Genomic DNA, 26,610 nt, shown 5'->3' with positions numbered 1-26,610 from the left:
TAGGAATCCGTTCCAAACAGTGTAATCCAAGAATGTTTCCACATAAATGATGAAGAAAAAGGTGCACAATAGTGTAATACAGTAAAATGCAGTGTCATCTATGGTACAAACCTTTCCCCTGCCTGTACTCTTCCTCTTTGCTTTTTCAATAAAGAAATTCTACTATATTTCATGTGTGGGTATGCTGCCAATCCAAAGTATCCTGTTCCATGATTGCTACTGCAGTGGCATGGCATGCACCCCACCCTACAGCATCATCTTGGAGTAGTAACTGATTGTATCACCTCTGAGCAGTGGTCTTTTTTTTCTAACTTACCTTACCATATTAAAGCTTGTGTGAGATTTTAGTGACTGGATATAGGTATTCTTTAACCGCTTAAGGACCGGTTCACGCATATATACGTCACGACAATGGCTCCTGTGGGCAGATCGACGTATATATATGCGCCCTTTAATATGCCGCAAACTCAGATCGCAGGTCCTGCGATCGTCTCACAGAGGGGAAGAACGGGGAAATGCTGATGTAAACAAGCATTTCCCCATTCTTCCTAGTGACGGGACACTGATCACAGCTCCCTGTAATCGGGAGCGATAATCAGTGTTGTGTCACACACAGCCCATCCCCTCTACAGTTAGAAGCCCTCCCTAGGACACACTTAAACCCCTCAGCGCCCCCCTACTGGTCAATCCCTTCACTGGCAGTGTCATTTTTACAGTAATCAGTGCATTTTTATAGCACTGATCGCTGTATCAATTACAGTGGTCCCAAAATGGCATCAAAAGTGTCCGATGTGTCCGCCATAATGTCGCAGTCACAGTAAAAATTGCTGATCGCTGCCATTAGTAGTAAAAACATATTAATAAAAACGCCATAAAACTATCCCCTATTTTGTAGACGCTATAACTTTTGCGTAAACCAATCAATAAACGCTTATTGCGATTTTTTTTACCAAAAATACGTAGAAGAATACGTATCGGCCTAAACTGAGGAAAAAAAATATTTTTTTAATATATTTTTGGGGGATATTTATTATAGCAAAAATATAGCTTTTTTTTTAAATTGTCACTTTATTTTTGTTTATAGCGCAAAAAGTAAAAACTGCAAAAGTGATCAAATACCACCGAAAGAAAGCTCTATTTGTGGGAAAAAAAGGACGTCAATTTTGTTTGGGAGCCACTTCGCACAATCGCGCAATTGTCAGTTAAAGCGACGCAGTGCGAATCGCAAAAAGTGCTCTGGTCATTGGCCAGCCAAATAGTCTGGGGCTTAAGTGGTTAACATGGAGCAATCTGTCTCTGGACAGCTTTAGGTTCGTACCATAGATGACATGGATATATACACTGCCATAACAACTACAATTATAATCTGCCGAAGATTTTATGTAGTATTTGTGTCCAGGTTTACATTCTGGGGTCCACATCTTGTCCCACACCTTTTTGCTTTTATTGTCACATCGTTGTCTGAGATTATGCATGCCAGTTTTTAAAGATGTTGCCATTTTATATGTTCCAGATGACTGACTATATTTTTTTTTTATGCCTACAGTGATCTCAGCATGAACAACATTACCAAACTTTCCTCCGGTGCCTTACATAACCTGCACTACCTTGAGGAATTGTAAGTATGTTCTCTAAAGTTGCTGGGCAGTGTGAGCCCTTGCTCTTGTCTTTGCTGTGGGAACCAGATAGAACATTTCATAAACTGTCAGCACTAACAGATTTACATGACACATGGGAAACATTCCTTTAAAAATAATCATTTCTGGTGATTTGTAGGGAAAAAGTATGGAAAGGACAAGGATATAGATTTTTTTGCAAAGGGCTCAACGATAGAAATATAAAGTTATACATAAGCTGGAAAGCTTCTTGGAAATACTTATGCAGCAGGATATTAAAAATTTCAGTACTTGGTCATGTTTATTAAAATAGACAGTAAAGTTATAATGAAAAACTGTTGTTTGGGTTTGATTGTGTCAGAAACTATGAAGAAAAAGTTTTATGACAGCATTACTCAAACTAATTGCTTTTAATAAAGACGTTTCTCTCTATAAACATGATTTCTGTAGAGCCCCATGCTAATTTTATATAGACTTGAACACTTTGGTTTGATTTACTAAAACGGAGTGCAAATTCTGGTGTAGCTCTGCATAGAAACCAATCAGCTTCCATTTTTTTGGTCAAAGCCTAACTGAACAATCTGAAGTTAAAAGCTGATTGGCTTCCATGCACAACTGCACCAGATTTTGCACTCTCCAGTTTTAGTGAATTAACCTCTTTGTATTAAATGATAAACTGTATAGCGTATGAATCATAATGAATACCTGCAAATTACCGCATATGTGTGTGTGTGTGTGTATATATATATATACATATATATATATATATATATATATATATATATATATATATATATATATATATATATATATAGTATATGTTGTCATGTACAGTGCCTTGAAAAAGTATTCATACCCCTTGAAATTTTCCACATTTTGTCACGTTACAACCAAAAAAATTTTTTATTCTATTGGGATATTATGTAATAGACCAACACAAAGTGGCACCTAATTGTGAAGTGGAAGGAAAATGTTTTTCAAATTGTTTTACAAATAAATATGTGAAAAGTGTGGCAGGCATTTTCTAAAGCCTCGTACACACGACCGAGGAACTTGACGGGCGAAAAACATAGTTTTCCTCGTCGAGTTCCTTGTTAGGCTGTCGAGGAACTCGACAAGGCAAGTTTCTCCATTCCCGTCGAGGAAATAGAGAACTTGCTCTCTTTTTGGCTCGTCGAGTTTCTCGACATTTTCCTCGACGAAAGTGTACACACGACCGGTTTCCTCAGCAAAAATATATCTCCCAGCAAGTTTCTTGCTGTTTTTTTCCGAGAAACTCGGTCGTGTGTACGAGGGTTTACACATGAATATGCTTTGATCTAAACCATTCCATTGTAGCTCTGGTTTAGGGTAGTTGTCCTGCTGGAAGGTGAACCTCCACCCCAGTCTCAAGTCTTTTACAGACTCTAACAGGTTTTCTTCTAAGGCCTCGTACACACGACCGTTTTCCTCGACAGAATCCATCAAGAAACTTGGTGGCAGAGCTTTTTTGCCGAGGAAAACGGTCGTGTGTATGTTTTTCATCGAGGAAACTGTCAAGGAACTCGACGAGAAAAAAAGAGAACAAGTTCTCTTTTTCCTCGACGGGAGTCTCAATTTCCTCGTCGTGTTTCTCGTCGGGCTGGTTTTCGACGAGAAACACGTTTGTGTGTATGCTAAGAAACCCACGCATGCTCAGAATAAAGTATGAGACGGGAGCGCACCTTCAGTAAAAGTAGCGTTTGTAATGGAGATAGCACATTCGTCACGCTGTAACAGTCTGAAAAGTGCAAATTGTCTCTTACCAAACTTTTACTTAACACGCAGTAACATGATATTAGCAAAAGCAGCCCCAAGGGTGGCGCCAGTGGAATCGAACTTACCCTGCCGTTGTATGTGTTGTACGTCAGCGCGTTTGAGAACAAGGAGATTTGGTCTTGACAGTGCGTACGCAAAGAAAGCTTGTCAAGATTCTCCACAAGCCTGACAAGGAACTCCGTCAAGGAAAATGATGTTTCATTTACGATGAGTTCCTCTGTCGTGTGTACGAGGCCTCAGATTGCCCTGTATTTGGCTACATCCATCTTCCCATCAACTCTGACCAGCTTCCCTGTTCCTACTGAAGAAAAGTATCCCCACAACATGATTCTGCCACCACCATGTTTTACATGGGGATGGTGTGTTTAGGGTGAAGTGCAATGTTAGTTTTCCACCACACATAGTGGTTTTTTTTTTTTGGCCAAAAAGCTAAATTTCGGTCTTATCTGACCAGAGCACCTTCTTTCACATGTTTGCTGTGTCCCCCACATGGCTTCTCAAAAACTGCAAAAAGGACATTGTATGGCTTTATTTCAACAATGGCTTTCTTCTTGCCACTCTTCCCTAAAGACCAGATTTGTGGAGTGCACGACTAATGCCGCGTACACACGGTCGTTTTTTGGCATGAAAAAAAATGACATTTTTAAAAAAGTCATTTAAAATGATCGTGTGTGGGCTTCACATCGTTTTTCAGCTTCTGAAAATCGAACATGCTGCATTTTTTAATGTCGTTTTTTAAAATGAAGTTTTTCCAGTTGTAAAAAATGATCGTGTGGGCTAAAACGATGTTTTAAACCCGCGCATGTCCAGAAGCAAGTTATGAGACGGGAGCGCTCGTTCTGGTAAAACTACCATTCATAATGGAGTAAGCACAATTATCACGCTGTAACAGACAAAAAAACGCAAATCGTCTTTTACTAACACGGAATCAGCTAAAAGCTGCCCAAAGGCAAATAGAACTTCCCCTTCAGAGTGCCATCGTACGTGTTGTACATCACCGCGCTTTGTTCATCATTTTTCAAAAACGATGACGTGTGGGCAACATCGTTTTTAATGATGAAGTTGGAAAAACTTTGTTTTTTGGACATGCTGAAAAACGACCGTGTGTACGTGGCATAATAATAATATTATAATATTTTTTTTTATAATATTTTTTTAAAACCTAACCATGCTTTAAACTTCTCCATAATGTTATCCCTGACCTGTCTGGTGTGTTCCTTGGCCTTTATGATGCTGTTTGTTCCCTAAGGTTCTCTAACAAACCTCTGTGGGCTTCACAGAACATCTGTATTTCTACTGAGATTAAATTACACACACAGGTGGATTCTATTTACTAATTAGGTGACTTCTGAAGGCATTTGGTTCCACAAGATTTTAGTTAGGGGTATCAGAGTAAAGGGAGCTGATTACAAATGCACGCCACACTTTTCAGATATTTATTTGTAAAAAAAAAATTAAAACCATATATCATTTTCCTTCCAATTTACAATCATGTGCCACCTTGTCTTGGTCTATCACATAAAATCCCAATACGTTTTTGGTTGTACCATGACAAAATGTGGAAAATTTCAAGGGGTATGAATACTTTTTCAAGACACTGTATGTAAAATGCTGATGCAAATTTGTGAAGTTTTTTGTTATCACCACTTTTAGCCAAGTATTAAAGGATAAGTTCACCTTTGTTTAACAGCGCCCTGGTAGTTCATTGAGAACTACAAGCCGACAGCTGCAAATAGGATCCCCTGCCTGCTGTCACAGAGGCAACTTGGGGGGGGGGGGGTGCGAGGACAGCTGCAGTGTTGACATGTTACACCCTGAATACAGTTGTAGCATGCAACATGTTATACAATTTAAACCCTTTCCCGCCGAGCGCACGCATATATGCAGCCTCGGCTTTCGGGGGTTATACTGGGAAGATGCCCGCAGCTGCAGGTTACCTGTACTGTTGTTTAGATCCGGCGATTGGCTATCCAGCCATAACAAACGATGCAGCTAGAAGCTGCTCGGTTGTTATGCCGGAGTAGCGGAAGGGGACATCCCCGCCTCCCGCCGATCTGACCGGGCCTCCCATCCCACCGGGAGACCTGATCCATGATCCGCCGCCTCCAGTGTCTCGCCCCAGACTGGAACAAAGCCATAAACAGCTTTGATTCAGTCTCCGCAATGTAAACACGGAAGCAGCGTCATGATGTCACTTCTGGGTTACTCAGCTGCCAATGGCGCCAGATTAAAAAAAATATACAGCATTCAGAATCACAGTTTTTGGCGATCTGAATACTTTGAAGTGCAAAGGAGGGATCGGGGGTCTTTTAGATTCCTGATCCCTCCATAAAGAGTACTTGTCTCCACCTATTACTGTCACAAGGGATGTTTACATTCTTTGTGACAGCAATAAAAGTGATACAAAAAAAACACAATTTAATATTATTAAAATAAATAAGAAAACATTATTTTTTTAAAGCGGCCCCCTCCCCGCGAGCTCGCATAACAAAGAAAATGCATACGTAAGTCGAACCCGCATATGTAAACGGTGTTCAAATCACACATGTGAGGTACTGTATCACCGCGATTGTCAGAGCGAGAGCAATAATTATAGCACTAGACCTCCTCTGTAACTCTAACTTGATAACCGTAAAAAAAGTTTAAACCATCGCCTATGGAGATTTTTAGGTACCGTAGTTTGTCGCCATTCCACGAGTGCATGCAATTATAAAGCATAACATGTTTGGTATCTATTTGCTCGGCGTAACATCATCTTTCACATTATACAAAAAAATTGGGCTAACTTTACATTTTCATTTTTTTTAAATTCATGAAAGTTAATTTTTCGAAAAAAAGTTGCTTTTAAAACACACTGAGCCGGCGGATGACAGGTCTGTCTCTGCTCATCGTGGAGAGACGGACCTGTCAGATCTCTGCTCTCCACTATCAGAAGAAAACTGATCCGTCTGTCCATTTTCATGTGAACCGATCCACCAGACAGATAGAAAATATGGTTTCCATCCGTCTGCATTTAGCGGAGCAGAGCGGGTCGAATGTCAGCCGACATGTCACAGCTGACATCCGTCGCTCCATAGAACTGCATTGATCGTCTGTTCATGTGATTGCACTTAGGCTGGCCATACATTATACAATCTTCTTGTACAATTTTCCTTTACGTTTACCAAAACCATATAATATGAGGTCATATCTAAACACTTTCAATTTGTATGCAACCAGGCAGGACCTAGCACTACATAGTTGTAGATAAATCTAAAGTAACATGAATTGGAAAATTGTATAATGTATATGTGTAATATATGTATGTATGTTTAAGCTGATAAATTAAAAGTATTTACACACATATACTCATAGCAGCTAGAATCACAATATCTATTATGTGGAAATCTCCTGAAGTTTCAAACGTATCCAAGGTTATCATTAGAGTGAATATACAAGCACAATATGAGCTTATGCTGGCATATAAAAATTATTCTACGACTAGTTACAAGAAAAAGTGGTCCACCATAAAGCTTCTAATTACCTAAAGATGTGAAACCTTTAATTTAAAAAAATGGAAAGTTACTTAAAGGTGAAGAGTGAATTATCTTTTCAATAATAAATATAGTAGATTAATAACGGAGCTCCGCTTACTGTTTGAACCCAATTGGGGTAAGCGGGGACTGATATTTTAAGCTTGATATCATCTTGTTACCTTCTCACCTATATATCTTGGTTATGTACTTTTAGATGGATGTATTACCCCCCCTTTTTTTCACCCCCCCCCCTCTTTAATCTTTTAAACATATACTATTAAGGAACTATGTTAATATACTGTCTATTGCTCTGTATTTATGCTTGTGTTATCATAGACATGAATAAATAAAATATTGAAAGTTCAAGTATTTACACAGACTGAGGCCCTGTACACACGATCAGTCCAAACTGATGAAAACGGACTGAAGGTCCGTTTCATCGGTTAACCGATGAAGCTGACTGATGGTCTGATGTGTCTACACACCATCAGTTCAAAACCGATCGAGTGCAACGCGGTGATGTAAAACACAACGACGTGCAGAGAAAAATGAAGTTCAATGCTTCCAAGCATGCGTCGACTTGATTCTGAGCATGCGCGGGTTTGGAACCGATGCTTTTGCATACTAACCATCGGTTTTGACCGATCGGTTAGGCGCCCATCGGTCAAATTTTAAAGCAAGTTCTATTTTTTTTGACATAAGGATAACTGACCGATGGCGCCCACACACGGTCGGTCCGTTTTCATCAGTTTGGACTGATCGTGTGTACAGGGCCTGACAGTCTGACAGACATCTGTGCAGGTTCCTTCACAGATGTCTATACAAATTGCCCCCCAAAGTCGCCAAAAGTAGTACATGAACTACTTTTGGGAATCAGTGTGGCGCTGAAAGTCGGCCGCGCACTGATTCGGACGGTACCATTGCTGGCAATAGCCACTGATTTTGCATGTGATTTGACACCAATGTAAACCTAAATGTGGGTTTTGTGGTAGGGAATGTTATCTGTTAATGCAGGTACTGTGGCCCGGATTCACGTAGAATCGCGTATCTTTGTGCGGGCGTAACGTATCCTATTTACGTTACGCCTCCGCAACTTTTACAGGCAAGTGCCGTATTCTCAAACCAAAGTTTCGGCGGCGTAGCGTAAATAGGCCAGCGTAAGCCCGCCTAATTCAAATGTGGCAGATGTGGGCGTGTGTTATGTAAATTTTATGTGACCCCACGTAAATGACGTGAAAGTATCCCAGTGTGCATGCTCCAAATTAACGTGGGAACGACGTCCATAATTAACATTGGTACACCTCATGTACGCCTCATTTAGCAGGGGTAACTTTACGCTGGGAAAAGCCTAATGTAAACGGCGTATCTGTACTGCGTCGGCCGGGCGTACGTTCGTGAATTGGCGTATCTAGCTGATTTACATATTTCTAGGCGTAAATCAGCGTACACGCCCCTAGCGGCCAGCGTAAATATGCAGTTAAGATACAACGACGTAAGAGACTTACGCCGGTCGGATCTAATACAAATCTATGCGTAACTGATTCTAAGAATCAGGCGCATAGATACGATAGAGTTACGACGGCGTATCTGGAGATACGCCGGCGTAACTCGTACGTGAATCCGGGCCTGTATGTCTTGTATTTCAGCATCATTTCAATGCATTCCAGTATTCTGTTTAAAAAGTTTAAAATGTATGAAACTTCATAAGCGGAACATACTGACTACATATATTAAGTGTGTATATTAAGAGATAGAATTCTTGTTTTAATTTGTTTTAACTATGTAATTCGCTCAACATTTTCCTTCAGGAAAGTAAAAAAAAACACAACAGCTATTGGGTTTAATAGAGCAGTTTAGAACTGCCAGTAAATAACAGTCTGAGAGTGATATTTTTTAGATATAGTTTGTATGATTGTTTTATGTAAGAAATATCCTTGAGACTTGTTCCTCCCCTGTCAAGTTTTTGAGAAATGATAGCACATAAGGTTGAATAAACATACAATTATAGATGAAGCCATGACTTATTTTCTGCTGCACTGATAGAGATAATGTGCTTCTAGCATGTAGATCAACAGATGTGTCCAATTTGGAGTACTTGTAACTTTGCTTTAACTAGGTACAAGAAATAGTGCACATGCTTGTCCTGGCTTAGGAAAATACATTAAAAGCAAGTTGCACATTTTACCACACACCAGTGTTTTAGTTCAAAATCTTTGCTTTACCCAATATAAATTTGACAATTTTTATATATTTTTTTCAATATATATCCCCCTTTCTTTGGACACACTGACACTCGGGCAAAGCTGGGAAAATGTTGTGAATGCTGAAAAAGAAGAAATTGAAAAAAACTCCAGATAGACAGCTGAATTCACATTTGAAAGACAATAATATATACTTATACACTGCATTTGTGATTGTTTTCACACAACTTTCACCAAGGCTTTACACTTTTTTTCCCAATTGAATCCAATAAAAAAAAGTGTGTCTTGGCTAAAAGCTCTGTGAATTTTGTGTGAAAATGTGTGCGAAATCCTAAGCCTGGCTAAAGTGAACTTCTGAGCTATGCAGGTTGACCTACATGTGCAAAATACAAAAATAAGCTGATTGAAATTGCAAATCCCTTTGTGGGTAACAGCATTCACATATGTGTAAAAGTGTATTTATCTAGATGATTAGGGTTTCACTTTAAGAAAACTGTTAAGTCGCGCACACACAACCATTTTTCATGACGAAAAAAATGCAATTTTTTTAATTGGTCAATAAAAACGACCGTGTGTAGGCTCCAGAGTATTTTTCTCGACGTGAAAAATGGCCATTAAAAATTTAGAACATGCTCTAATTTTTCTCGTCGTTTTTCACGTTGTGTTTTTTTCACGTCGTGAAAAACGGTCGTGTGTAGGCTTTAACGACGGGAAAAAAACGCGCATGCTCAGAGGCAAGTTATGAGATGGGAGCACTTGTTCTGCTAAAACTAGCGTTTGTAATGGAGATAGCACATTCGTCACGCTGTAACAGACTGAAAAGCATGAAGACTGAAAAGCGCGAATCGTCTCTCACCAAACTTTTACTAACACGAAATCAGCAAAAGCAGCCCAAAGGGTGGCGCCATCTGAATGGAACTTCCCCTTTATAGTGCTGTTGTACCTGTTGTACGTCACCGCGCTTTGCTCCAGCATTTTTTTTTTCATGGTCGTGTGTATGCAAGGCAGGCTTGACAAGAATCACGTCGAGAAAAACTTTGTTTTTTTTAGGACATTAAAAACGGTCGTGTGTACGCGGCATTTCAATCCGATTGAGCAGTTTTCTGTATACTTTGGTTAATTCTGTGCCATGGAATCTCCCTACTGAAGCCCTGTACACACGGCCCAGAATCTCGTCAGGAAAAAAAACGTTGTTTTTCCTGACAAGATTCTTGGCAAGAATCTCTTGCCGGCCTAGTGTACAGACACTCCATTCAAAAGAACCGCCGTTCTTTTGAATGGCAAGAAAGCGGTGACTGCACCCTACACTGCCCTTGGAAGCTACCGCGCATGCGTCAAAGTCATTTTGAGCATGTGTGGGTTTCCACGGCGACAGGTAAGTATACAGATGCTCGGGTTTCTCGGCAGGAAAACACTGCAGAGAATCGCGACGAGGAAAATAGAGAGCAGGTTCTCTATTTTTCTTGTCGAGATTCTGGGCAGTTTTCTTGACGAGAAACCTGAAAGCCTCATACACACGCACGGTATACTCGGAAAGAAAGCTCGGCCAGCAGTTTTCTTGCTGGTTCTTGCCTAGAAAACCATGCGTGTGTACGAGGCTAGGAATCCTCCCTAAAAACTGAAGAGGTGGATGGACATATAAAGGGTATTCCTGATTTTTGTCTGTAGGGTCCCTTAATCCACACATAACTGGAAAATGGGTGAATTTATAATTATGAGGGTTGGGAGGCTTGGGAAAAAAGTAGTTCCAAAAAAAATAAAAAATTCTAGAATAGGTGGCCACATTCTTGGTGGAGTGAAGAGCAGATACACTGATATTGGCTTCATTCACAAAAAAATCACATGTGACTAAGTCCATGTCCTCTGAAAATATATTTTTTGTTATATTTTTTCCCTTTGTGAATTGAGACGTATGTACTTACTTTGGTGTATCCTAATGAAATGCTCAAGCTTGAATTGTGTGCCAGCCAATGTAGAAAGGTTTTCATTTGGGAACAAAGTGATACAAGGATAGGACCTTTAATCCATAATAGATATTGTAAATATTTTTCCACTAACTTTCCACCTTTTTCAGTGTTAGCACAGTCAAAGGGTGCATGTACTACTGAATCTTTTTTTAGTAGTTAAAAAGGGACAACAAGATAGGATAGTCAGTATGGTCCAACAAGGAGGCAGTTTCTACATTTGAATCTGTACCTAGCCCCGTCTCAGGTTTATTTAGACAACCTTCTTCTTATGGTGAGTTGTTTTGTTCATATTATGAAGACATTTAATTATAGGTATGAGCAGTTACTGTGCCATTTGTACGGAGTTCTGCAGAACTTACTGACCTACATGTTAATGTTGTTGCTCTTCTAGGAAACCCATCTTGCTTTTAGTAGCAACCTTAATTCCTGAACTGACATTTGACAGCAGCGCACAATCAGTCTGCTACTCCAGGTGGCGATTATAGATATCGGCGTTACATGGTTCACGTTACACAAAAGGGAGATGATCTGTTTGATGTTAAACCAAGCAAAATATTTTTTGCTATGGGCTTTTAAAACCCCTTTCATTTAGGGTGTCATCTTACTTTTACTTAATGTATACATTTAGGTAACTCCTTACCGTTGATAGTGTACCTGGCTATCTATATCTGCATACCTGATAGGAAGAGTAGAACAGCCAAAAATACCTTAAGTTATTCTGGCTGTTAGACATAAAAACATGAGTTTACTTTCCGAAAAAACATTGCTATGATGAAATCCTATAATGAATATCATAGGATGTTTTGTACTGAAAGGTCTAGCCACCTGAAGTAATGATTAAATCGTGGTTAGGCACTGTGGTTAAAATCATCTGCTGACTTCCTATATTTCTTGCAAACACCAGTACAGAGATCACCACACTATGCTACATCGCTCTGTCCTTCACCTCAGCAATGATGAGGACAAGCAAGTTTGGCTTCACTCTCTATTGGATTTGTATAACAATGCAGCTGCATATCTTGATAACAGATCAGCAAGGGTGATACTACTCAAAATGGACACAACCGGTAAGTGATTCCACCTGTAAGGATTCTTCAAAAAGTGAACTATGACGTTATGTAACTTTTAATAATAAAAAGGTAGTTCCAGGTAACCGTAATGGTATTATTAAAATAGGATGAGTTAAGGGAGGAAGCCAAACATCTGCGTAAGTTGCCTCTCACTCGAGGATAACAAATTACACTCAATGGCCACTTTATTAGGTACCCCTGGCTATTACCGGGTTGGATCCCCTTTACCTTAAGAACTGCCTTAATTCTTCTTGGCATAGATTCAAGAAGGTGTTGGAAACGTTCCTCAGAGATTTTGATCCATATTGACATGATAGGATCTCGCAGTTGCTGCAGATTTGTCAGCTGCACATCCATGATGCGAATTTCCTGTTCCACCATCCCAAAGGTGCTCTATTGGATTGAGATCTGGTGACTGTGGAGGCCATTGGAGAACAGTGAACTGATTATCATGTGTGGTTGAGATGTTTTGAGCTTTATGACGTGGTGCATTTTCCTGCTGGAAGTAGTCATCAGAAGATGGGTACACTGTAGTCATAAAGAGGTGGACATGGTCAGCAACATTACTAATAAGATAACCTGTGTCATTTAAACAATGCTAAATTGGTACTAAGGCCTCGTACACACGACCAGACATGTCTGATGAAAACGGTCCACGGACCGTTTCCAGCGGACATGTCTGCTGGGTGATTTTGGTCTGATGTGTGTACACACCATCAGACCAAATTCCCCGTGGACAGAATACGCGGTGACGTGGCAGCGACGATGACGTGGCGACGTGCGCGAACCCAGAAGTTCAATGCTTCCACGCATGCGTCGAATCACTTCGACGCAAGCACGGGATTTCGGGCCAGCGGACATGTCCGATGAGTCGTACTGACCATCGGACATGTCCGACGGACAGGCTTCCAGCGGACAAGTTTCTTAGCATGCTAGGAAACTTTTGTCCGCTGGAAACCTGTCCGCTAGGCCGGAAAACTGTCCGGTAGGCCCTACACACGGTCGGACATGTCCGCGGAAACTGGTCCGATGGACCAGTTTCAGCGGACATGTTCGGTCGTGTGTACAAGGCCTCAGAAGCCCAAACTGTGCCAAGAAAATATCCCCTCGCACCATTACACCACCAGCCTGAACCATTGATACAAGGCAGGATGGATCCATGCTTTCATGTTGTTTTTTGCCAAATTCAAGCGGTGTAACTAGATACCAAACATTACTTCAAATTCACTGAAAGCCAGCGAGGTTGAAAGTCCATACTTAAAGAATAACACTTGCTTAATATAGGAGTGAGTGACCCTGCCTGTCCTGATGTAACAATATCTAATAGATAACCCCACCAAAAAGCTCCATCATGACTCCACCCTTGTGATATGATTTTGTTAGTTTAGTCCTGTTTTTATTTGACAGGCGTTTAACCCTAATGGTCTTCTCCTGCTGTTGCCCATCTGTTTCAAATTATGATGTGTTGTGCATTCAGAGATGGTATTCTGCATACCTTGGTTGTAACAATGTTTTTCAGTTACTGTTGCCTTTCTATAATCTCAAACCAGTCTGCCTTGTTCTTCTCTGACCCCTGACATCAGCAAGGCATTTTTGTCCAAACAACTGCTGCTCACTGGATATTTTCTCTTTTTTGGACCATTCTTTGTAAACCCTAGAAAGGGCTGTACATGAAAACTCCAGGAGATCAGCAGTTTTTGAAATACTCTGACCAGCCCGTCTGGCACCAACAACCATGTCACATTCAATGTCACTTAAATCCCCTTTCTTCCCCATTCTGATGCTCGGTTTTAACTTCAGCAAGTCGTCTTCACCACATCTAGATGCCTAAATGCATTGAGTTGATGCCATGGGATTAGCAATGTGGGTTACCAAGCAATTCAACAGGTGTAACTAATAAAGTCGTCTGTGAGTGTAAGTTAGAGGGCAATTAACCTATTCCCTAAGTCACTGCACCAGAACTAGAATGTGGCACATAAACCAAGGAAAGACAACAAGAGTACTCTCTCTGTTGTATTTCTGATAAGTGTAGGCCTGTGTAAGTAGCTTTTAAATGATTATTTCGTTTTTCTACAGGACCAGGTCTGTCTTGGTGGTGTTGCATGAACAAACTATTTTTTTGCACCAATGAAATACTGGACTTATCTGGACATTTTTTTTCCTGAATAATTGTTACTCTATATACAAAACCATCAGGAGCTACCTTACTGTCTTGCCTGTTACATTATGTTATGTACTATGTATGTCACTACCTTTAGAGCAGAGTGGCGCAGGCTCTAGAGCGCAAATAGAGGGTATCTGTGTGGATCTCAGCTTCTATACAAATCTGTGTTTCCTGTGTTTCAACAAAGCACAGATATCCTACCCGATAAGAAAGGCAGTGAAAGAAAATGGCTGTGGAAACAGGCAAGGAGTGTTTCTGATAGTAGTAACTCAAGCTTTCAAACGGTGACTGTGAAAAACTTAACTAAGCGAATAAGAGTATCTGTGAAGCCAGTGAAGAAAGCCAAAAGAATATGCTGCCAAAAACAGTTGATCATTGTTCATAGCGGGACATATCCACTTTCTTTGAGATATTGAAGAGTTTGTTCTGCTCACACAAAGGTAGGGCAGAGCTGGCAGCATACCAAGCCATTCTACGTTCCTCATCTCCATTGTGCAGCCAGTGGGAGCAGGTGCTTTCACAAAACAAGGGAAAAAGTGAAAACACATGCTTGTAGTGGCTTTAATAGGTAGGTGTTATGGATGATCCTAGTACAAATTAGCTTTAGTCCACTTTTAGTCTTCCTCCAAATTAAAGGAGACAGGGGACCTTACACTTAATCTGAACTGAACGCAGGTGCAGAGAAATCAGTTGCTTAAAGACTATAACTCACGTTTTTTATGTATTGGTAAATGCATCATATTGTTTCCAGTGTTTTGGAGATTACGTATATGCTTGTTCTCAAAGATATCAGTTATACACATAATTGCATACTACAATATAGTCAGTCTCTGCAGAATGAAAAAAAAAACATATGGTTCACACATTTCTTATTTTGTTCAAGGATTTGTAGGAACCCATTTACACCTCTACGTGTGCATTAACTCATTGTTTAAAGATAGTTTACTGGCTAAATTCACCCAAAATGTACTTGCTTTGAGTGGATGTATGTAAGTTGAATCACCCACCTACCTAATACGTGTCTAAAAAAACTCTGTGTGATTTATGTGAGGGTCTCATTCTTGCTGCTAGATTATGAGGCATGTATTTAACATTATGAAGAGTGAAACTGGACATATGTGAAGCCTCGTACACACGACCGAGAAACTCGATGGGCGAAACACATCGTTTTGCTCGTCGAGTTCCTTGTTAGGCTGTCGAGGATCTCGGCGAGCCAAATTTCTCCATTCCCATCGAGGAAAAAGAAGACATGCTCTCTTTTTGGCTCGACGAGATCCTCAACAGTTTCCTCATCGAAAAGTGTACACACGACCGGTTTCCTCGGCAAAAAAAAAATACCAGCAACTTTCTTGCTGGTTTTTGCCGAAAAACTTGGTCGTGTGTACAAGGCCTAAGACATTCATAAGTCAGCAGTTTTCTGGCAAACACATTTTTAACATAGATTGTTAGTGGTTAAAATATCTGGTCAGGTATACAAGAAGCTTGTTGATAATAACAGTTTGAGCATCCCAGCAATAATGTGCTGGAATATATTAAAGAATTGATTAACGCCTTGAGTGTGGATAAGATAAAAAACAGATAATTCAGCAGAGGAGTTGTAGCTTACATTAAGTTGGATGTGTCCCTTGTACTGGGGGTTAATACAACTAAAGGGACTGTCACAGGCTCTCATCATGAAAGCTTGACTATGCCTGCCCCTTCCGCCCAGCTCCTCCAGTCAAAGACGCAGTACTACAGCTTCTATGCATGAAACAGGACCTATGAATGGAGAATGGACAGATGGTTTTTAGCATCACCATCTCTGTTTATCCTGTTTCATTCATAGAGGCTGTAGTACAGCTTCTATGAATAGAGGAGTTGGATGGAAAGGGCAGGCATAGTTGGGCACGCTTGATGAGCGCCTGTGACATCCCCTTATTTGTAGTAACCCCCACAACACACGCACCCTACTGACTGTAAAGCCGGCCATACATGGTTTGAAATATGACCTGTTCAGTAGGGACTGGCCAAATTTAGATCCATGTATGAGCACCCTGGTTTTAAAAAAGTCGATCTATTGATCAAATTGTGTACAGCCAGCCTGTCAGAATGTTCCCAAAAGATTAGTGCCACCGGCAGTGGCGGCCCATCCATTAGGGGTGCACAGGTGCCGCCGCCCCTATCCATGCTTCCGGCCCCCTAATCTACATACAGGGTGCCGAATGCATGGATTCCAATAAGGGGGGGTTTGAAGCATGTGATTAGAGCCAGAGGCTCTCATAGGCATTAAAAAAGGGTGGGCTCTAGGGGCGTAGAGCATTGCGCTCTGAGCCGACCCAGTTGTGTCACAATAGCTAATAAATATTTGCTATTGTCACACTGATCCTCCTTCCGGCCAATCAGGAAGTGGGTCATGAGACCCGTTACCCGATTGGCTGAAAAGACATGCAATCCTATTGGACGCCTAGGAGGAGGAGGAGGAAGGAGACGCAAGGTGGAAGCTGACGTTATACAGAGGAGGAGTAGACACCCGGAAACCTAGATGGGGTAAGTGCTGCATGACCGACCGGGGGGGGTTGATGAGTGACGGAACGGGGTGTCATTGGGGGGGATGGTTGTTTTCCAACCCCCCAAAAAGAAAAAAAAACGCAACGTTTATCATTGTGAAATGCTGTCAGGGAAGGCTCTTTACACTCATGCGGGCAGAACAAAAAAGCGCTGCCAGGGGAGAGGAATCAAGCAATTTGTTTTGCTTCCACCGTTGAAGGAAGGAAAGAAAATTGCAAAGCCTGTGGCCTGCCTAGCCTGAAATTTTCCTTAGGCAGTACATCCTTATATGTGCTACTGTCAAAGGGGTACTGGATGTTGCCTTTATTTAATTATTTCCTAGGTTTCATGTTACATTTCACAAAACTGTAGCACAGACTTCCTAAGTGATGCTATAAAGTTAAATCTGGCCACTGCCTGCTACTTCAGCCACCAGTAACTCTGCACACCATGCAGGCATGCAGCTGCACCTCCAAGCAGTGCTGTTCTGAAGGTACACCAATGGGAAGGGTAACAATCTCACCTGTTTTCGATGTAGTGGTCATGATAGAGAGCTCTAAATCCAGATCTACTATCAAATCAGGTGTCCGTTGGAAAATAATATTTTTGCCTTTACTGTTTATGTGACAGGCTGCATGATGTACGGTGATGGTACGTCTGCTTTTAAACTCGTCTTTGACATGAAAGAATATATAAAAATTATTAAATGCACATGATTTTCAGTCAAAAAACAACTTCTAAGTGGGCAGATATTTTTTTACAGGCACTATATTTATAACAGACCTAAAATAAAAATATGATTTTGTTTTTGGGTCTACCTAAGGTCTGGTCAGTTCAGATTTTCTGTGCCTATACTTTCCTAATGCCTCGTACACACGATCGCGATTCCCGAAGAGAAAAGTGTGATGTGAGCTTTTTGTCACAAATTCTGACCGTGTGTATGCTCCATCGCACTTTTTCTCTCAGAATTCCGGCCAAGAAAAGATTGAGAGCAGGATCTCAATTTTCGTGACAGGATATCTGTGTCTGTATGCAATTACGTCACGCAAAAAAATGCGCATGCTCAGAGTCAAGCAGAAGAGCCAAACTGCCTATTGAACTTCATTGACCCCGGCTCGTCGTACGTGTTGTACGTCACCGTGTTCTTGACGTTCGGAATTTCAGACAAGATTAGTGTGACCGTGTGTATGCAAGACAAATTTCAGCTGTTTTCCTGCTGAAAAAAAAATTGGTTTTCTTGTCGGAAATCGCGATCGTTTGTACGAGGGATAAGATGTAAACTCGGCCTTGATCATGGCATTTAGTCTGTGCTATAGGGGAATACTTTAGTATTTAAAAATAGAGAAGAATTTGAAGTTGTTTGCATTTGGTGCTGTTATCTTTAGTTGAGTATGGGAGCAGGTTTCAGTGCTCAGTGGAGTCATGGAAGGACAAACTGGGTGCCCCCACTTAGAAGCCTACGATGATTACTCTACCTATCTCCTAAAACACTCTTGGCTCATTATCTCCTGGGCTATCTTGCTGGCTATAAAAGGCAAATTCTTATATTAAACTGCTTTTCAAAACATACTGAAAAATATGCAACAAATTATAGTCTCATCTTAAACAGTAAATACATTTTCTCTTTCTGAATACTACTTTACCATATTCTTAAATAACCTCTATGACAAACACTGTCAATTTTAGTTGCCAGGTTTTACTGGTCATTATATACAGATTTTTACAGACAGCACTGAAAATCTGCAGATATCTTGAAAAAGTTACTATGAGCATTTGTTGAAATATTTATTTCTTTGGTATTTAATCCAGAGATACACACAAATTGGAGAAATAAATATGGCTTAATATAACATTGTTACTAAAAGTAAACTTCCCTAGACTGGATGGATGGCCTATTAAAGCGGAGTTCCACCCAAAAGTGGAACTTCTGCTTTATCCACTCCTCGCCCCTTACATGCCACATTTGGCATGTCATTTTTTTTGGGGGGGAGTGGGGGCTTCAGGAGGAGTGGGACTTCCTGTCCCACTTCCTCCTTCTGCCGAGGGGCTGCTAAGGCGTGCCTATACTTTCCTAATGCCTCGTACACACGATCGCGATTCCCGAAGAGAAAAGTGTGATGTGAGCTTTTTGTCACAAATTCTGACCGTGTGTATGCTCCATCGCACTTTTTCTCTCAGAATTCCGGCCAAGAAAAGATTGAGAGCAGGATCTCAATTTTCGTGACAGGATATCTGTGTCTGTATGCAATTACGTCACGCAAAAAAATGCGCATGCTCAGAGTCAAGCAGAAGAGCCAAACTGCCTATTGAACTTCATTGACCCCGGCTCGTCGTACGTGTTGTACGTCACCGTGTTCTTGACGTTCGGAATTTCAGACAAGATTAGTGTGACCGTGTGTATGCAAGACAAATTTCAGCTGTTTTCCTGCTGAAAAAAAAATTGGTTTTCTTGTCGGAAATCGCGATCGTTTGTACGAGGGATAAGATGTAAACTCGGCCTTGATCATGGCATTTAGTCTGTGCTATAGGGGAATACTTTAGTATTTAAAAATAGAGAAGAATTTGAAGTTGTTTGCATTTGGTGCTGTTATCTTTAGTTGAGTATGGGAGCAGGTTTCAGTGCTCAGTGGAGTCATGGAAGGACAAACTGGGTGCCCCCACTTAGAAGCCTACGATGATTACTCTACCTATCTCCTAAAACACTCTTGGCTCATTATCTCCTGGGCTATCTTGCTGGCTATAAAAGGCAAATTCTTATATTAAACTGCTTTTCAAAACATACTGAAAAATATGCAACAAATTATAGTCTCATCTTAAACAGTAAATACATTTTCTCTTTCTGAATACTACTTTACCATATTCTTAAATAACCTCTATGACAAACACTGTCAATTTTAGTTGCCAGGTTTTACTGGTCATTATATACAGATTTTTACAGACAGCACTGAAATCTGCAGATATCTTGAAAAAGTTACTATGAGCATTTGTTGAAATATTTATTTCTTTGGTATTTAATCCAGAGATACACACAAATTGGAGAAATAAATATGGCTTAATATAACATTGTTACTAAAAGTAAACTTCCCTAGACTGGATGGATGGCCTATTAAAGCGGAGTTCCACCCAAAAGTGGAACTTCTGCTTTATCCACTCCTCGCCCCTTACATGCCACATTTGGCATGTCATTTTTTTTGGGGGGGAGTGGGGGCTTCAGGAGGAGTGGGACTTCCTGTCCCACTTCCTCCTTCTGCCGAGGGGCTGCTAAGGCGAACAGTCAGATCGCCTTTTGGCAGCCCCTCCCTGTAGGCGATCGCCTGGGACACGTGACAGGTCCCAGGTGATCGCCTGTCCAATCGGAGCGCTGCTCGGGCATGAGCAGTGGGTGCCCGGCCGTGAAGCCGAAAGCTGTCACAGCCGGGTGCCCACACTTAGAATGAAGACGCCGGCCGGAGAGGGGGGAGGAGCGGAGCCCCGACCGGCGCGTCGCTGGAATGTGGAGCAGGTGAGTGTATGTTTATTAAAAGCCAGCAGCTACACTTTTTGTAGCTGCTGACTTTTAATAAACATAAAAAATGACTGGAACACCCCTTTAATGAACACAATGGTGGCACAAAGAAGGATAAGCAGCCTCTTGGCCTTCATAATAACAGTCTTTAAAATGTGATGTGATGAAACACATTGTGCAGGCATGGTCCATCATTGTCATTATCAGCAAGGTGGTCCAGAGCAATGATGTGCAGCCAACACAGAAATAAATGCATGTAGACAGGAAGTGGCTGGAGGAGATCAAAAAGCATAGAAAAAAAGGTGAAAACAGTATTTTATGGAAACAAACAATGGAAAATGTTTGCAATATACAGTGCCCCAACAAGTTAAATATAATTCTTGTTAGGGTTTAGATATACTTGAATTTATTAGCATGTTTTCAATTGCACAGAATTAAGTCCAGGTCCAAAGAAATTTCACAAGTAAAAAGAAAATGTTGTTTTTAATATTGTAAAGTCGCAGGCACAGCTTTACATGGCCTAACTCTTAATACACATTCATATTTTTTTTATACATGATATCGCCTAAGACGATATATGAGGTGTCACAAGAGAAGCCATCATTTTGAAATGACATATCAAGGGCTTTTTATGTCAAGAATCTTGCAGGGCTGTTGGACGCTGAAAAATATGTTCCAGATAGTTGGTGGAAGATGAATGAAGCACTTTGGATTCCAGTGTATGACTTCATCTTTTCTAGCTAGTGAAGAACGAGCAGATAATATCTCACACTTTGTGATGATAAGTGTTGCATTTAGGATGTCCACAGCTTTATCCAGCTGGATGTGACCTTTTTTTCCCATCGCAATTATTCATTGTCAGTTTGTAATGCAATTATGGGGAGATTATTTTCAAGTGCAGCCCTTTTACTATAGAAAGATTAGAGAAACTTGAGGACTACACATCTTACAAGAGGCAATGATCATCTTGTAATAGTTAACATCTTAATTTATTTCAGAGAAGCATCAATTCATAAAAGCACAGAATAAAACCCTGAATGGCTTTAAATCCCACATAACATGATAGGTTTTCTAAAACATTGTGCTGTCAAAGTTGAAATTTACATATACATATCAATACATTTCTAAATTATATTCTTTGAAGTCAACCGTTTTTAATTCAGTTTTGTTTCTCCTCTCCTCTATAAATGATAAATGCTCAGGCAACCTGAACGTTCATGTGTATGCTGTAGGCTTCATCCATGAACTACATGGCTGCGTTTATGTCTGGGCATCTTTAAAAAAAATATACAATAGTCTTGCCCATTAAACTTATTCTAAAGTCTCCTTTTTATAATAAACATGTCTTACTTACCTGCTTTGTGCAATGGTTTTGCACAAAGCAGCATTTAACCTCCTTTTCTGGGGTACCCCGCTGGCATTCCTTGCTCCTCCCTTCCCTTGCTATGGGGGAACTCATATAGGGTCAATTCTGAGCTCCTGCTGCTGCCTCCATGTGAGGAGGGAGAGAGCTGCTGCTATCACGCACAGTGCTGGATTGAGAGTGGGCTCAGATAAGTATAAGGGGGGCTAGGGGCTGCACACAGAAGGTTATCACCCTAACCCCCTTGCGTCTAAGAGTAAAACAAATCTTAATGCCTAAGCACAATTTTACAATTTTGACATGTGTTAGTACAAATTGAGTTTTGCTTGCTAGTAAATAGTTATGGATATCTCCTGATTTTTTTTTTATTATCAAAGGAAAACTATCCCAAAATAGTAAAAAAAAAACAACATATTTTTTTTTTAAGTTAGCTGTATATTTCTTGTTACTAACATAACCTACCACCAAAGAACAACCCAAAATAATAATTGCAGTGATACCGCATATGCAGGTTATTTGTTGTTTGCACCCGTGGTACAGCCCAGAAGCAATAGCGTGCATTTTGCTGGTTTTTTTTTGTTTGTTTTTTGTCCTACATCGACACTGATTCTAATTTAAAAATATACTGACTCTGACCTTGACCTTTGACCCTTACCTGACTCAAAGACTAACCCCTGGCACTGACCTATATCAAACCTTGATCTATGTATTTTTCTTTATATTTTATAATGTATTTATTAAAAACATTTTTGCAAAAATGTTTTACTTTCTGCAAGGAAAGAGAGAAATACATTGCATCTTTCCTCTCGATTCACAGAAATAAACTAAACAGAGACAGGCTTTACAGTGACTGATCACTGTGGTAGCCAATCAGAGGCTACCACAGTGATCAGGTGACCCAGAATAGGGAGATCCGGGTCCCGATCATTAGTACAGGGCCCAGGGCTCTTAGTGAGATCCTGTTCTCTGTGCTTGGAGTGCGCTGTGTGGCGCGCTCCCATCACAAATGGAGATACGCATATATGCGTCCCCATGGAAAAAAGCCCACTTCCGTGAGTCCGCATATGTGTTATGTCAGCATGAAGGGGGTAATGAAGAGAATGCATTTATGTAAAAAACCTTCTATGTTTACAACCAATTTCAGGGCAAACTGGCAGTGTGTGTGTAAAGGGCTTTCTCCTATCCCATTGACACTCACCTTGCCAGTGCTCTCCCCCCACACCATTCCTCCTTTGTTTAATGCAGCTGGCACCAGAATCCCCAATGTCAAGGGGAGTGGTGGTGACACTCTCCCATTAAGTGACAGTGCTCAGGCCTAGTGATGATCACGTGCTCCCTTAACCCAGAACACTGAATAATTTCACTTGCTGTGACAGTGTGGTGGTGGGGAAGCACTAGCAAAGTGAGTATCAGTGGGCTAGGGGGATCCCATTACACAGACATTATCACTTCTCCCTGAATTCACGGCATCTCTTTACGGTGCAGAGAGCCATGACATGATATTTAGATCATGCTATTATTTTATGAACATGTGCACTTGGTCCTGTTTCTTTTTTTTTCTCCAAAATCAGTTGGCCATGGGGGTCTCTAAATAGTTGTAAACAATCATACAATTGTGTCCCCAAGCAACCTTAATTATTCTATAGACATCCCTAAAGTGATACTAAACGCACACTGTTTAGTCTACATTATCCCTTCTTTTTAAGTATATGGATCATTTTTCTGGAGTGTATACACACACGTGTGACTCTATAGTCATGTGGGCTACATAAATAAGGAAAAGGAGAAAATGAACAGCCTAGAAGTAAACTGAAACTGGAGCATGCTCAGTAGATGTGGCAATGTCCGGTCTACACAATTTCAGGCTGCAGTGGGGACACAGACAAGGATGGAGGGACAGTGAACAGCAGGATCAAAAAGGTTTGTGGCAGAATACACAAATTAATCCCATATTGACTGATTGAGTATGAACAGCATGAAATACAGCATGTATTCACAGTTTTTAATGAGAGGGGTTTATTGACACTTTATAAAGCAAATTAAGCATATCTAATAGGTTTTTGCAACAAAGAAGAGTGTTAGTTCTTACGAGCAACCGGTCAGAATTCACTGAAGTCAGATGATAGATCAAGATTCTGATTGTTTGCTATCAATTTTAGCTCCTCAGAATTAGCATTCTATTGCCTTAGGCTGTTGGGTTGCATTAGTTGACCTTTTTAAGCATGCACAACAATGTAAGTGTAATCTTACAGTATAAGCCCTCTTTGGAATATGTGCCTCGATAAGCCACACTGCAGTTACATAGCAGGCAATGTGCCAGGCACACATCGTAAATACTTTCATCATAAGGCAGGGAATGGTGATGCTGCAAGGGCTTCTAGTGCTTGTCTTTGAACAGAGAGCACTATCTAGACATCTGTACCTCCTAAAATACAGCAAGCGTTTTTTTTTAAGACCAAACAGTTCCTACTATTGTAATGAGAGATAAAACTTTAATCATTTCTATCTGACTTTAAGGATTTTGAAGTTTATATGTAAGTATTGTATTTAAAATGGTTTTACTATTGCTAGTACCCCACATGAAATATAACCAAACAACAACAGACTCATGGTTGTTTGTCTTCCGTAGTAATCACAGATATAAAAGGTATGTTGTTTGATAAATGCCATTATACTAGTTTTGAAAGTAAATTCTTCATTATATATTTTGTATCCTACTAAAAGACATAAACTACAGGCATTTGAGCTGTACTTTTTTCCCACGATTCTGAGGAGAAGCAACCCAGTGTAGCTGGCCTTAGACATTCTACTGATCCTGCTGCATTGAACGACATTGTGGGTATGTCCAGCAATCATTACCCAGCTAGATAAAAATCAATAAAAACATTGACTGGTCCTGTTGGAAAACTATTGGCCAAAAATGTATTGCATCATATCAAATGCAGTCACAGTTTGACAGCACCATGGTATTCAGGCAGCTGGGATGCTAGAATACAGTAGGTGACAGTGGAGATTCCTCCATTAATGCTGTTTAGCATGAAAGCGGGAATCAATTGATCTTCTCAACCTCAGCCCATGAGCTAAAAGAAAGAAAATCAAGCCGTGTATGGCTACCTTAAAGCAGAGTTCCACCCAAAAATGGAATTTCCGCTTTTCCGGTTCCTCCTGTGTCACATTTGGCACCTTTCAGGGGGGAGGGGGGAGCAGATTCCGGTCTAATAGTATTTGCTCCCACTTGCGGTAATAGACCCCTCCTCCGTCCACCCCGCTGTCTTCTGGGAGACATACCGGTCCCAGAAGACAGCAGGGACCAGTGAGGACGCGCAGAGCGACTTACACATGTGCAGTAGGGAACCAGGCTTCACTTGCCGATTTCCTTACTGAAGATGCCGGCGCCTGCACCTGGGAGCCGAGGGACAGATCAACTTCGGGTGAGGATATCGTGGGTGCCCTGGACAGGTAAGTGTCCATGTTTTTTCAGCAGCTGCAGTATTTGTAGATGCTGACTTTTATTTTATTTATTTTTTCGGCGGAACTCCGCTTTAAGCAATTAGTTGCTTAAATTGGTTGTAAAGTAATTTTTTTTTTTAAATAACAAACATGTTATACTTATCTCCACTGTGCAGCTCGTTTTGCACATAGTGTCCCCGAACCTGGTCTTCAGTCCCTCAGTGGCTGTTTCGGCTCCTCCCCGCAAGAACTCAACACCTTCATGCGAGCGAACATGGTCTTGAGTTCCTGTGGGCGCGCTCCCGTGATACAGCCGGCGGCTATTGCTGCTCACTGTATCACCCAGCCCCGCCCCCGGCGTGCTGTATCATTGGATGTGATTGACAGCAGCGCGAGTCTATGGCTGCGCTGCTTTCAATCCATCCAGTCTAGCCAATCAACGGCCAGGCTCAGAAACGAGGAGGATGACGGGGGTGAGTGCGATGGGTAGGCTGGTATTGTCGGATGTTTTTTCACCTTAATGCATAGGATGCATTAAGGTGAAAAAACATTTACCTTTACAACCCCTTTAAGCATGGCTGGAATTTATGAAAATCTGCAGATTCTTTCCCTATCCCCATATGGCAGCACAGAATACCTCAGCAGCCAAATGCCAAACACTGGCACTATCACATGGGAGGAAGCAGAGTCAGTCAGATGCAGCCCCATACCTGGAAGTAGCAGGCATGTCACTTAGCTTCTCGGAGAGAAAAGAGCAGTGGGGGAGCAAAAAGAATGTGGCAGTGTTGACTGCAATCTGGATTTGTGGTCTGTGATTTAAAGCAAGACAATCATTTTGTTTATACAGATATTAAAATTTTCTGCAAAACATCAAAGAAATATCCTTGTCTGCCTGTGTGGTTACAGATTCTTGTTGGTCTTTTATGGCACGTCTGGTGTTTTTGTCTCAGTTTATGACCTATCTTTCTTATGGTTTTCATAAGGTCATTATCTTAATTTAACGAGTAGTTAGTAAACTATAGCAGGAGCAGAAAAGATGTATGGCATCAATCATTACTTAGTTCAATAAAAGCCTATCACTTTGATATTTTGTGTTATGAAATCCAAGATGATGGTTGTAAGTTGTCTGGAAGAGGACTGGAATATGTGTGTGTATAAATATGCATGACCGTGAGACATAAATACGTCAAGACATGGAGCAGTATAGGGCAAGGTACTTTAAACATCCAGGCATTTGTAAAACATTTTCTTTAAACATTTCAGTCAAAATGTCTACATTAACAATTCTTGAAGCAGTCAACTATTGATGGATGTGCATAAGTTACCGTATTTATCGGCGTATAACGCGCGCCGGCATATAACGCGCACCCCAATTTTAAGAGGGAATTTTCTGGAATAAACTAATAAGTTTAGCTTGTAGCTTCAATAAGTTTGCC

At 40.8% G+C, this 26,610-nt stretch overlaps 1 protein-coding gene across 1 annotated transcript in view; it reads left to right on the top strand.

Annotated features, from left to right (window-relative positions):
- The window catches only part of LGR5 (leucine rich repeat containing G protein-coupled receptor 5), a 227,346-nt gene that overhangs the window by 104,861 nt on the left and 95,875 nt on the right, over positions 1 to 26,610 (top strand). The window contains exon 2 of the mRNA XM_040343997.1: positions 1,547 to 1,618. Coding sequence (XP_040199931.1) covers positions 1,547 to 1,618 — 72 coding nt within the window. The remainder of the gene's footprint in view (positions 1 to 1,546; positions 1,619 to 26,610) is intronic.

Source organism: Rana temporaria, chromosome 3, assembly GCF_905171775.1.
Source record: "Rana temporaria chromosome 3, aRanTem1.1, whole genome shotgun sequence".
In the NCBI taxonomy this organism is placed as follows: Eukaryota; Metazoa; Chordata; class Amphibia; order Anura; family Ranidae; genus Rana; species Rana temporaria.
This window is presented reverse-complemented; position numbering and strand designations above follow the sequence as displayed.